The following is a 12,193-nucleotide window of genomic DNA, read 5'->3' on the forward strand; positions in this document are numbered from 1 at the left end:
CAGCATTGATTTAGTGTCATTTCAGATCTTCATCTTTCGTATTGTTTGATTATAACGATGTAGACATGTTTGTAATGTATGAACGAATGTGAACTTGAACAATTATGATGTCTGTGTTTGCAAAAAACTAAATTTTATTGATATTTTAGTGGTTTATACTTTTTCTCATTTAGTTTGATTTAAATAACAAAAACTAGATTTATTAATATTTGTGTTCTATTTAATAAAGAGATAATTTGACCTTGTGACTTACTCTACTTCATATTAAAATTAATTATTTAATGTAAATTAAAATCATGTAATGATATTTGTTCCGACCCAAGCAAGTAATCAAATCATGCAATGAGTGTAGCGGATTTTGCATTGTATATACCTGAGAGTGAAGGCCTATATTTGTAGGTAGGTTGAAAATGCTATTGTGGGATATGTAACTCTACTTTTAAGAGTAGGGTGAAACCCTTAGTGTTTGGTTAATCTTTAATTTAAATAAAAGAAAATAGAAATATGAAGGGTTTTGTTTTATGGTGTGTCCCTAGGCATATGTTAATGGATAATTAATATGTTTAGATTTTCTATGTTAGTCATTATTATTCTTAATCATTTGATGTTGCTTATAAAAAGCACATTGTAACTCTTGTAAAGTAGCACTTGGCAGAATCAGTAATACAAAGAGGTATATTCAGAGAATTGCTTGTGTGGTTAAGTGTTTGAGAGAAACATCATTAGAGGACCTGTGAATTACAAATTGGTATCAGAGCTTGATACCAATGGAAGGTGTGAGTAATGGTCTGCCAGTGCCTCGCCTGAAAAAGGGCAACTATGAGAATTGGAGCATCCAAATGAAGGCTCTCCTAAGAGCATGTGATAGTTGGAATTTGGTGCAAAATGGGTTCGAAGAACCTAAAACAACAAAAGGATACTCAGCAAACCAACTCAAGCAGTTGAGTTTGTCAAAATCGAAGGATGCAACAGCACTGTTTATGATGCTTCAAGCTGTTGAAGAGTGCGGTGGTATTGAGAAGATTGGAGGTGCAACAACGGCTAAGGAGGCCTGGGACATATTGGAGACGGTCTACCGAGGTGCTGACCGTGTGAAGCAGGTCAGGCTTCAAACTCTTCGAGGAGAGTTGGAGGGGATGAAAATGAAGGAGACCGAAGGAGTGTCGGATTTCATCACCCGGGTTCAGAACGTTGTGAACCAGTTGAAGAGGAATGGAGAGACGTTGGCCGACTCCAGAGTAGTAGAAAAGATTCTGAGGTCGTAGACATACGACTTCGAGAATGTGGTATGTGCAATCGAGGAGTCCAAGGACTTGTATACGCTCTCTGTTGACGAGCTAGCAGGTTCCCTTGAGGCACATGAGCAACGCAAGAAGAAGAAAAAGGAGGAGTCGCTGGAGCAAGCACTCCAGACAAAAGCAACCATTAAGGATGAGAATGCGCTCTACACTCAGAACGTCCGAGGTAGAGGTCATGGACGAGCTGGACGTGGAAATGGCCGAGGTGGTCATGGCCGAGGTCATGAGGTGAAAAATGAAGAAAGAGTTGAGCCAAGTCAGCAAAACTGAAGAGGAAGAGGACATGGGCGAGGTGGAAGAGGCAGGTGGTCAAATCAAAGTAATATAGAGTGTTATAAGTGTGGCAAGTATGGCCATTTTTCAAAGGACTGCAACTCGGACAGATGCTACAACTGTGGCCGAGTTGGACATTTCGCGAAGGATTGCCGAGATGAAAGGAGAGTTGACGAGACGTCAAACTTTGCTGCAGAAGGAGAGATAAGAGATGAAGGAGTTCTGATGTTGGCACAAGGTGAGACGAGTTCGAAGAGTGAGACGAAGTGGTATTTGGATACCGGTGCCAGTAATCACATGTGTGGTTACAAACATTTGTTCAAAGAATTGAGGACGGTGGAAGTCGGACATGTTTCTTCGAAGACCCGTCCAAAATTGATGTAAAAGGTCGTGGTACGGTCTGTTTTCTACAAAAAGACGAACGAGTTGGTACAATTCAGGACGTGTATTACGTGCCTGAACTCAAAAGCAATATCCTGAGCATTGGACAGTTGATGGAAAAGGGCTACTCGGTTCTAATGACAGACCGAGTTCTACTGTTGAAAGATAAGAAAGGGCGGTTGATGGCCCGAGTTCAGATGGAGAAGAATAGGATGTACAAACTGAAAGTGAGAAACTTGGAGGTCGGCTGTCTACAAGCCGGGGTAGAAGATAGGATGGATTTGTGGCATAGAAGGTTTGGACACCTTCATTATGGTGGTCTGACCGAGATGATGAAGAAGAACATAGTGGTAGGACTGCCGAAGATAAACTATGAAGGAAAGTTTTGTGAGGACTGCGTATTGGGAAAACATGCGAGGAGCCCGTTCCAAAGGATGGCGAGATACCGAGCTAGGCGGCCTCTGGATTTGATACATACCGACCTGTGTGGACCCATTACTCCGGGGTCCTTCAATGGTAAGAAGTATTTTGTAACCTTTATTGATAATTTCAGTCGAAAAACTTGGGTGTATTTTTTAAAAGAAAAATCCGAGGTGCTACAGGCATTTAGGAGTTTTAAAGTAATGATAGAGAATGGTACTGGGAGGTACATCAAATCGGTCCATTCAGACCGAGGTGGGGAGTATGTGTCAACAACTTTCAAGAAGTATTGTGAAGAACATGGGATAAGGCGGTTCCTGACCGCACCGTACTCGCCCCAGCAAAATGGAGTAGCTGAGAAGAAGAACCGGACTATCCTAGATATGGTCCGATTTATGTTGAAGACGAAGAACATGCCGAAAGAGTTTTGGGGAGAGGCCGTACAATGTGCAGTATACGTACAGAACCGATGTCCGCACTTAAGTATGAATGATAAAACTCCACAAGAAGCATGGAGCGGTCTAAAGCCATCAGTGGCTCATTTCAAGATTTTTGGTAGTGTTTCATATGCACACATACCGGATCAGTTGAGAACGAAACTTGAAGATAAGAGTAAGAAGTTTGTATTCATTGGTTATGATGAGAATACAAAGGGGTACAAGTTGTTGGATCCCGTCAATAAAAAGATGTTGATAAGCCGAGATGTGAAGGTGAATGAAGAAGATGCTTGGGACTGGGGTTGTCCATCCGGGGTGAATGTTGAACCCGGGAAAATGACAATTGAGGTCGGACAACCTTCGTCTCATATCCCAGCTAATCATGAAATCTCTGATGATGAAGAGCAGAGACAACCAAGAATGAGGAGCTTGCAAGACTTGTATGACTCAACTAACGAAGCACACTTGGTATGTTTGTTGGCAGATTCTGAAGAAGTGAGTTTTGAAGAAGCAATCCGAGATGAGAAATGGCAATCAGCCATGGAGGAAGAGATTAAAGCAATAGAAAAGAACAAGACGTGGGAGTTAGCTGAGCTGCCCAAAGAAAGTCGGCCCATTGGTGTGAAATGGGTGTACAAGAAGAAAATGAACGCTAAGGGGGAGATCGAAAGATACAAAGCTCGGCTAGTGGCGAAAGGGTATAGGCAGAAGGCCGGCATTGACTATGACGAGGTGTTCGCACCCGTAGCAAGAATGGAGACAATCAGGCTGTTGATCTCTCAAGCAGCCCAATTCGGATGGCCGATCTATCAGATGGACGTAAAGTCGGCATTCTTAAATGGAGTACTCGAGGAGGAGGTGTATCTCGAACAACCTCCGGGTTTTATGAAAGTCGGAGAAGAAAGAAAAGTGTTGAGATTAAAGAAAGCCTTATATGGTTTGAAGCAGGCCCCAAGAGCCTGGAACACGAGGATTGATAATTATTTTAAGAAAGATGGATTTGAGCAGTGTCCGTACGAACATGCTCTCTATGTAAAGAAGAAAGGAGGTAAAATTCTACTTGTTGCTCTATATGTTGATGATCTGATTTTCTTGGGTATTGATGAAGGAATAATTCAAGATTTTAAGAAGAAAATGACGAAGGAGTTCGAGATGACGGATCTCGGTCTGATGAGATATTTTCTTGGTTTAGAGGTTAGACAAGATGAATCTGGGATCTTCGTCTCTCAGGAAGCCTATGCAAAAGGAATTTTAGAGAAGTTCAAAATGAGTGATTGCAACCCGGTTTCAACGCCAATGGAACCCGGTTTGAAACTCTCGAAGTATGATGGAGGAGAGAGAGTTGATCCGAGTATTTACCGGAGTCTAGTTGGAAGTCTGAGATATTTAACATGTACAAGGCCAGATCTGTGTCTGAGTGTTGGGATCATAAGTCGGTTTATGGAAGACCCGAGGTACACTCACTGGAAGGCGGCTAAGAGAATTCTGAGATATGTGAAGGAAACAATCTCACAAGGACTTCATTACTCGAAGTCAGACAAATACAAACTGACGGGTTATTCAAACAGTGATTGGTGCAGAGATGTTGATGATAGAAAGAGCACGGCTGGCTATGTGTTCTTCATGGGAAACACAGCGTTTACTTGGGTGTCGAAGAAGGAACCCATTGTGACCCTGTCTACATGTGAAGCCGAGTATGTTGCGGCATCTTGGTGTGTTTTCCATGCAATATGGCTGAGGAATTTACTAAGCAAGCTGGAGCAAGAGCAAGTCGGCCCAACCGAGATTCGAGTTGACAACAGATCAGCGATCGAATTAGCAAAGAACCCGGTCAATCATGAAAGAAGTAAGCATATTGATGTCAGATTCCATTTCATCCGGGATCAAGTAAAAGAAGGAAAGGTGGAGCTCACTTATGTTGCAAGCCGAGATCAAGAAAGCCCCTACCGACGTTGTTGTTAGAAAATTGTAAGAAGAAGATGGGCATGAAGGACGATAGAGATATTAAAGATTAAGGGGGAGTTTTGTTAGGTTAATCTTTAATTTAAATAAAAGAAAATAGAAATATGAAGGGTTTTGTTTTATGGTGTGTCCCTAGGCATATGTTAATGGATAATTAATATGTTTAGATTTCCTATGTTAGTCATTATTATTCTTAATCTTTTGTTGTTGCTTATAAAAAGCACATTGTAACTCTTATAAAATAGCACTTGGCAGAATCAGTAATACAAAGAGGTATATTCAGAGAATTGCTTGTGTGGTTAAGTGTTCGAGAGAAACACCATTAGAGGACCTGTGAATTACACTTAGCATAGCGCGCTGGCAAAGCCTTACTTTTGTGCAAGTTTGCACACTGGTGTCCGTCTAAACTTTAATGAAGCATTTGGCACTGATTGAGTGATTAATTCAGTTAGTTTTTTGTGAGAACTATGGATTGATATGGGTATTCGATAATATAAAGTGGAGCTAGAAAAGAGAACAACAAATAAAAGAAATAACTGCACATGTACAAAAAGTAAAAACAAATGATCCTACTTACAATTCCTAATTACAAATGATATGCACAAATGTCCTGCAACATATAGATGTTTATGAAGCTTTAAGGGTTTTTACACTCCTTTTTGCAAGTAGGATCAGTTATTTTCTCCCACGTATTAATGAATTAAATGAATAAACCATTGTCTTACTCATATTTTACAATAGAATCATGTAACTATGCTATAAAATGTGATAGTCTCCGTAAAGTAAAAACAAATGATCCTAATTGCAATTCCTAATTACAAATGATATGCACAAATGTCCAGCAACATATAGATGTTTATCAAGCTTTAATGGTTTTTACACTCCTTTTTAGCATGAGAAATGGTTATACGTACGATGTTACCTAGACTATCACATTTTATATCATAGTCACATGATTGTATTGTATAATATGAGTAAGACAATGGTTTATTCATTTAAAAAACGGGAGAAAACAATAGTGAAATTTCATCGGCCGTAAGCCCATAACCCTTACTCCAATCTTATAGACACGTGAGAAAACATCACGTGAAGAATACACGTGGTTTAAAGTCTTAATCATAGACCCGTCCAGAACAGGATTGTCTCACCTGGAGAATATTTCTGGTTTATCCTTAAGAAAAAATTGTAGATACAAAATAATAGTATACCAAACCTAGTGTCCAGAAGTCTCACAATTTCAACAAAGACCTAGTTTAATTGCATTATAAAATATGAGTAAGACCATGGTTGATTCAATTAATTCATTAATACATGGGTGAAAACAACGGTAAAATTTTCATTAGCAACAACGACCCTCAATTTATTTTTAAATACACATGTGAAAACTTCACTAAAATGTGTAAATTAAGAACGCAAGCATAGCCTTTTATGTGTGAATGTGTTGTTTAATGTGTATATTTGCGAGAGTTGAAAAAACAATGTAATTACTAGAAGAGGGAAGACATGTGTGTCCCGTGGCTGGCTAGGGGTCGACATGATTTGGTTTTTTATGCTGAATAAAATAAATTTGCTTTTTCCCAAATCGATTCTGGTTTTTATGAACTGGTTCAGAGCTAGAGATTAAAAACTGGTCTGAAACCGATTTTGTTTTTTATGTTGCATCATTAAATTAATACACACATTTATTCAAATAGGAATTAAATGATCTATTTTTCACCCTTGTGAAATTCCTTTGACGAAGAAAACTAGCATAGAAAGGCCAGAAATACCATATTCAATGAATCCACTGCTGGTTTTTTTTTTTTTTTGGAGTTTCTTTTAGGCGTCCTTCGGCCACAGTCAAAAATTAATCCATGAGATAACAGAAGTAAATTTTACCTATATTAACAAAGTTTTTTTTCATATGCACGGCGAGTCAACCTCCACTGCTGGTTCTGATCCTCCGAAAGAAACTAGCAATCACCCACTAGTCCTTGTTCAAGCAAAAAATAAAATGGAAAGAGTTATCAAAGTAGCGATTTCAACCTTATGAGAAAAAATTCCAATTTCTTTATTTCAATCAACAACTTGGATTCTATAACCATATACGGCTTTGATACCAAGTTTGATCTTATCACCCCTCACTTTCTAATGGAATTAAATAAAAGACATAAAAAGTAAACTAAAAATTAGACTTGTATAATATTCATACTTTAAGCTCAAGAGACTCTTGTTTGAGGGTGTGTTAAAAAATAATATAAACTATTAAAAGTATTTTTACTGAATATCTTAAAATTTTGAATTGAAATAATTCTTTATACATAATTAGGCATTTTTTATTAAATCTTGACTGTCCTGCCTCATCATGACTTGTAACCAAATGGGTATGAGTTAATTGGCCCACTTTCATTTAACCCACAAAATAAAAGGGTCAGCCCAAGAAAACGAAAAGGTAAACGAGTTGAGTTGACCAAACATGTTCAACTTGTCTTAGTACTTCTAATTACATATGAAACACCAAACTGAAGAAATTTGGATTATTCTCATAATTTGATTGCTAAAAGAATAGTGGTTTTCTCATTTTATCATTGATTTGATTATTTTTAAGATTAAAAGTTGGTCTTTAGAAATCTGAATTTGGGCTTTAAAAACTAGACCAAACCGATTTATGAAGATCCCAAAAAATAAAATAGTAATTATTTGGAGATTGTTATATTCTCAATCTATTTAATCTTTTTACCCTTATTACTTTTTTATTATTATTAATTATATTCAAATCAACGATTTTAAATATAATAATATTTTTATTTATTTTTCCCTTATTTTTTTCATCTAATTACATCAATTATTTATCACCTTTGTTTATGAATCAATAGTGACGAGAAGATAGTAAAAGTAGCAAAATTAAATAAGTAGGGAATATAAGAAATGGGTGGAACATGTAAAGTATGGTGTCTTCTGTATCCAAAAAAAAAAAGTATGATGTCTTCGGTGGAACTTTTATCATGGTTTTTGTTTGGGTTTTATTTTTTTTCTTTTTCTTTTTTTAATATGTTTGGGTTTTCTTTTACATCTGAGGTTAATACAGACATTTTCTCGGGAATTTAGCATTTTTTTCCTACTCTTTTTACGGTGAAAATGAAGTTGGAATTATCTCTGAAATTTAAAGTTTACAATATTTTAAAAACCCTTTGTAACAGAGTTCTTGAATTTACCTATTTTTTATTGAGGAATGTTATACTTACCATCATTAAGTTTTATAATCAACGTAATAATGGTTAGATCAATTTTATATCTAATGGTTGAGAGTCAATACTTATAATTTCGATTCTTTACTTCCTCTCTAATTCTCTAGGTTTGCAAAATGCCTCTTCCCTTGAAATAGCATAATGCTATATCTCTAGGGTGGGTTGTCGCCACAAGAACTAGGGCGTTCAGATCTTTGTTGTAGTAGATCCATAAGTTGGTCAATCTTTATGGTATTCAAGGATTTTGAAACCAAACAATCCCATCATAATTCTCAAAAACATTTTTGTCAAAATTACGAAATTTAACTTTTTCGCAATCCCTTCTCAAACAATTGCACTATCAAGTTTTTTTTTTTTAAAAAAAAATTGCAAAACTAAAGTTCAATCATATTTTCAAAAAGAACAAAAAATATTGTAGTGACGCATTGATCCAGACAGTTATTGATTCAAACCTCGAACCCATTTTTTTAATTTTTCAAATCTAAAAAATTATTGTTTCAATCCAAAACTTATTTTTTTTTCTAATTCAATGATAATTTGATTATAGCCTTTCCAATATGAAAGGATTTGTGGTTTCGTAGCATTTCATAACACTGTTTTTTTTAAGGAAAAAGGAATTTGCAAATCAGAGAAAGTATAGAGAGATAATGAAGAATAAAGAATTAAAATTATAAGGATTGATTGTCTGGCCGTTAAATTTAAAATTGATCTAACAGTGATTAATTTGATTGTAAATATAGTAAATTTAATTGATCAAATTCAGTGATAATTTGATCATAGTCTTTCTAATCTGAAATGGTTTATGATTTTGTAGCATTTCATAGCAGCATTTTATTTTTAAGGAAAAATGAATTTACAAACCTAGAGAGAATAAAGAGAAGATGAGAGAGGATGAAGAGTAAAGAATTAAAATTATAAGGATTAATTGTCAGTCATTATATATAGAATTAATCTAACGGTGATTAATATTATTGTAAATGTGGTTAACTTAGTTAGTGTTAAGTATAATCTTCCCCGGCCAACTAGCCTTTTCATTATTAAAGGGTTTGTGATTTCGTAGCATTTCATAGCAGCATTTTTTTTAAAAGGAAAATGGAATTTGCAAACCTAGAGAAAGAACAAAAATAAGATGAGAGAGGACGAAGAGTAAAGAATTAAAATTATAGGATTGATGGTTAACCGTTAAATCCAAAATTGATCTAACGTGATTAATTTGATTAAAAATGTGATTAATTTAAGGGGTTTGCATGATTGCATCTATTATGTCATATGACACACACAAAATTTCTACACTTACAATATTTTGGGGACCCACACTTTTTGAAGTAAAAAAAAAAATTAAGACACGTAAAACAAATATCTATAACATTACAGAATCACTTTTCCTATAACATAACTCTTATAGAATCCTTAATTTAATTGTGGTAAATATAATCTTCTTTTTTTATTTTCCTTAATTTTTATTGTCTTATATTACTTTATCAGACTCTTTTTTTTTTTTTGGGTAACTTTATACAGTATGACTTTATGTTCAAAATTGAGACATTTTCCCTTCTCGAACCTTATCCCTTGTGATATCCTCAGTCATGGCATCAATGCTGATAGCATCACCTCCTCCAGTTTCCATTCAATTGCACAGTTCCTCCTCTCACCTTTCCTTCTCTCACTCCCAAACTCTGTTCACTCCCTTTGCATCGCTCTCAGCGTCGGCAACTTCATCATCTCCTTCACCAACCCTTTCTGGTACTAGCTACAAAAACTAAAAGACCCAACCAAAAAAAAAAAAAAAAAAAAAAATGTAAACTTTGCAATTACTTTGCTTTATTATGTGTGAATTCTAACACCCCATTTCCCCATTCTACTTTTTTAGTTTACTGTGGCAGAGGCGACAGGAAAACTGCAAAGGGAAAGCGCTTCAACCATTCATTTGGAAATGTAAAGTTTTGTTCCCTTGTTCCTCTTTTGAAATTTCCAACTTTATTACATTGATAAACTCCTTTTGTTTTGTTCAATTTTTTTATGTTTTGTATTTTTTCGTGTTGTGATGTTGTGTTTTTCGCTAAAATTATGTTTTTTGAGGGATTATCACAGGCAAGGCCAAAGAATAAGAATAAGGGTAGAGGACCACCGAGGCTTTATGCTCCACCGGCACCCACCAAGAAAGACAAGTTCGAAGATAATGAGGTGGTGAAGATTGAAATTGATGAGTCCCTCTTTTCTGGCTGATTTTTTTTTTTTTTCTTTTTCTGTGGATTGTAATTTTGAGACTTTTCATGGTTTAGTTTTTGATATATCGATCCCATTGTTACATATACAATTTGGATTGTGCTTATGCTCTATGGGTTTTTATTATCCTTAATTGAGGTCACTGTGCTTTCTTTCTCTGGTTTTAATCTTTATTACGAAACCTGTTGCATTAGCATTTTGGAGTCACGGATTGGAAAGAAAACATAAACTTAAAGGGAAAAAAAGAAGAAGGGTTATTTTTGTTTAGGATTTTGATCCATTGGACTTTGTGTATTCCCTCATTGGTCACTAAGCAAAGGTTCCTGCCTATGTAGGGGAGAGGAAAGGAGCACTTCCATAACACCAAAGGTTTTATCTTACCAGATTAAACCTTACCACTACAATGCACTTGTTGCCATTATACAGTAATTCTTCTGTGTTAAATTAGTGGCTTAGGTTCAATATTGTGTTTTGTTATGTCAGCTCATAAAGAAAAGTGCAGTCTTGTTAATTCTTTTCTAATGCTATTGACCTTAGTTTTGTCCGCTATGTTAGATCTTCTCCTTAAATTTAAAAGAAGTAAAGAAACCTTGCAAATTTATTTACTAAAGCTTGGAATACTTTTAGAGATGTTATATTAAAACTACCTAGGATAGAGATGAAGAGATACCCTGGTTTATCAACACCGAATATCGAAAGGAAAAGATCAGGCAGATTATACAGCATCGGAAATTGCTTATATCTGTCTTCATTGTCTTTGCTGTCTTCTGCTGCATCCTGTTGATCTTTCTCCTTAGCTCATGAAAGTAGAAGGTTGTTACAGTTCATGATAGGAGGAAACACATCCCTGAGGAGATTATTTGAAATAGTGGCAAACCATTTGGAGTATTATAGCGGCTCATCTATAATAAAGCCCGTATCTCTAAGGGTTTCAAGAGATATAATAAAACCTTTCACATGCCTTAAGCTTTTGGGAGATTTGTGGCGTGACATGGTATTAGATCCTATGACTAAGTGGTTTAGAGTTCGATTCTTGCTACCACCATTTTCTAATAAAAAAGTTAAAATTTTAGCACAATGTAAACCAAAAATATGGGCATGTGCATTATTTATGCTTCAAAGTCCAAATGGTTTTCGTGTGAAGGAGTGTGTCGAGATATAATAAAATCATTCATGTGACTTCACCCAATGACTTAAGCTTTTGGGAGAGTTGGCTTTGTAAGAGAGGGACAATGACTCAGCGTAAATTCCAGGATCCTTGTGTGCTGATCAAAGCAGATTGAATCCACCTGTTTGTCTTGAACTGATAGAGAAAGTGGTTTAGCCTCAAAGAGCTGTTATGTATGGTTGGAGATTTCGGCTCTCCGATTATAAATACCGGAATTGGCAATCACAAACTGACTAGGAAAAACACTTTTAGGAGATTGCTAGGATTTAGCTTTGTGAAAATGGGGAAGATTTAGATTCAGACTAAGGTTTAGACTGATTCATGGTTTTAAGTTACTGTTACTGTTGTGGTTGCTTTGGGTTTCCAATTACAAAAACCGTGGGAAAATACAGGTGATGCAGCCGCAATTGCAGTTGCACTGTGATTGTGGAGACCTCTAAGGTCAGTAGGGGAAACTTTAGATCCTGCTTTGGATTTTAAACACCGTTATGTTATGATTGAAATGGTCAACGTAACAAAACCATTGTTTTGGAAGAGAGTTTCTTCACTACTTACTGAGCTACTTGGGATTTACAATCAGTGTTTTATGTACATTGGGAAGAAGAAAAAAACTGGTATTCAAAAGAGAATTCCTTCTCTTGAGAGCCTTTCTCTTCAGCAGGTTAGTTCCACAGTAACACAATCCACTTGGTTGATGAAATCTCCACCTTTTTTCTTGTCAACAAGTATTACCTAAGAAATTTATATATGGTTGCTGCAAATGACACAGTGATCTAATATTCATTTAAGTCTTCCTATGAC

The 12,193-nt window shown here is 35.9% G+C and overlaps 1 protein-coding gene across 2 annotated transcripts; it reads left to right on the forward strand.

The window, feature by feature from the left end:
* Nucleotides 1-9,521: 9,521 nt before the first annotated feature.
* LOC133306508 (small ribosomal subunit protein bTHXc) lies at nucleotides 9,522-10,382 on the forward strand. Of its 2 annotated transcripts, none has more exons than XM_061506836.1 (3): nucleotides 9,522-9,724; nucleotides 9,864-9,933; nucleotides 10,090-10,382. In XM_061506836.1, the coding sequence occupies exons 1-3, from the start codon at nucleotides 9,585-9,587 to the stop codon at nucleotides 10,222-10,224; spliced, it is 345 nt and encodes a 114-aa protein (XP_061362820.1). In that variant the 5' UTR covers nucleotides 9,522-9,584; the 3' UTR covers nucleotides 10,225-10,382. The 2 variants fall into 2 exon arrangements, with proteins under 2 accessions (XP_061362820.1, XP_061362819.1); XM_061506835.1 differs by having other exon boundaries at nucleotides 9,524-9,741; nucleotides 9,869-9,933.
* Nucleotides 10,383-12,193: the final 1,811 nt, after the last annotated feature.

Source organism: Gastrolobium bilobum, unplaced genomic scaffold, assembly GCF_033153095.1.
Source record: "Gastrolobium bilobum isolate Gb01-03AN ecotype WA unplaced genomic scaffold, APGP_CSIRO_Gbil_v1 utg9844, whole genome shotgun sequence".
Classification (NCBI taxonomy): Eukaryota; Viridiplantae; Streptophyta; class Magnoliopsida; order Fabales; family Fabaceae; genus Gastrolobium; species Gastrolobium bilobum.

Bases quoted from the DNA above. Each gene is read 5' to 3' on its own strand.
- LOC133306508 (XM_061506835.1), top strand. From the start codon at position 9,585: ATGGCATCAATGCTGATAGCATCACCTCCTCCAGTTTCCATTCAATTG. The intron at 9,742-9,868 runs GTACTAGCTACA...CTACTTTTTTAG, and splicing joins TCCTTCACCAACCCTTTCTG to TTTACTGTGGCAGAGGCGAC. The intron at 9,934-10,089 runs GTAAAGTTTTGT...GGATTATCACAG, and splicing joins TCAACCATTCATTTGGAAAT to GCAAGGCCAAAGAATAAGAA.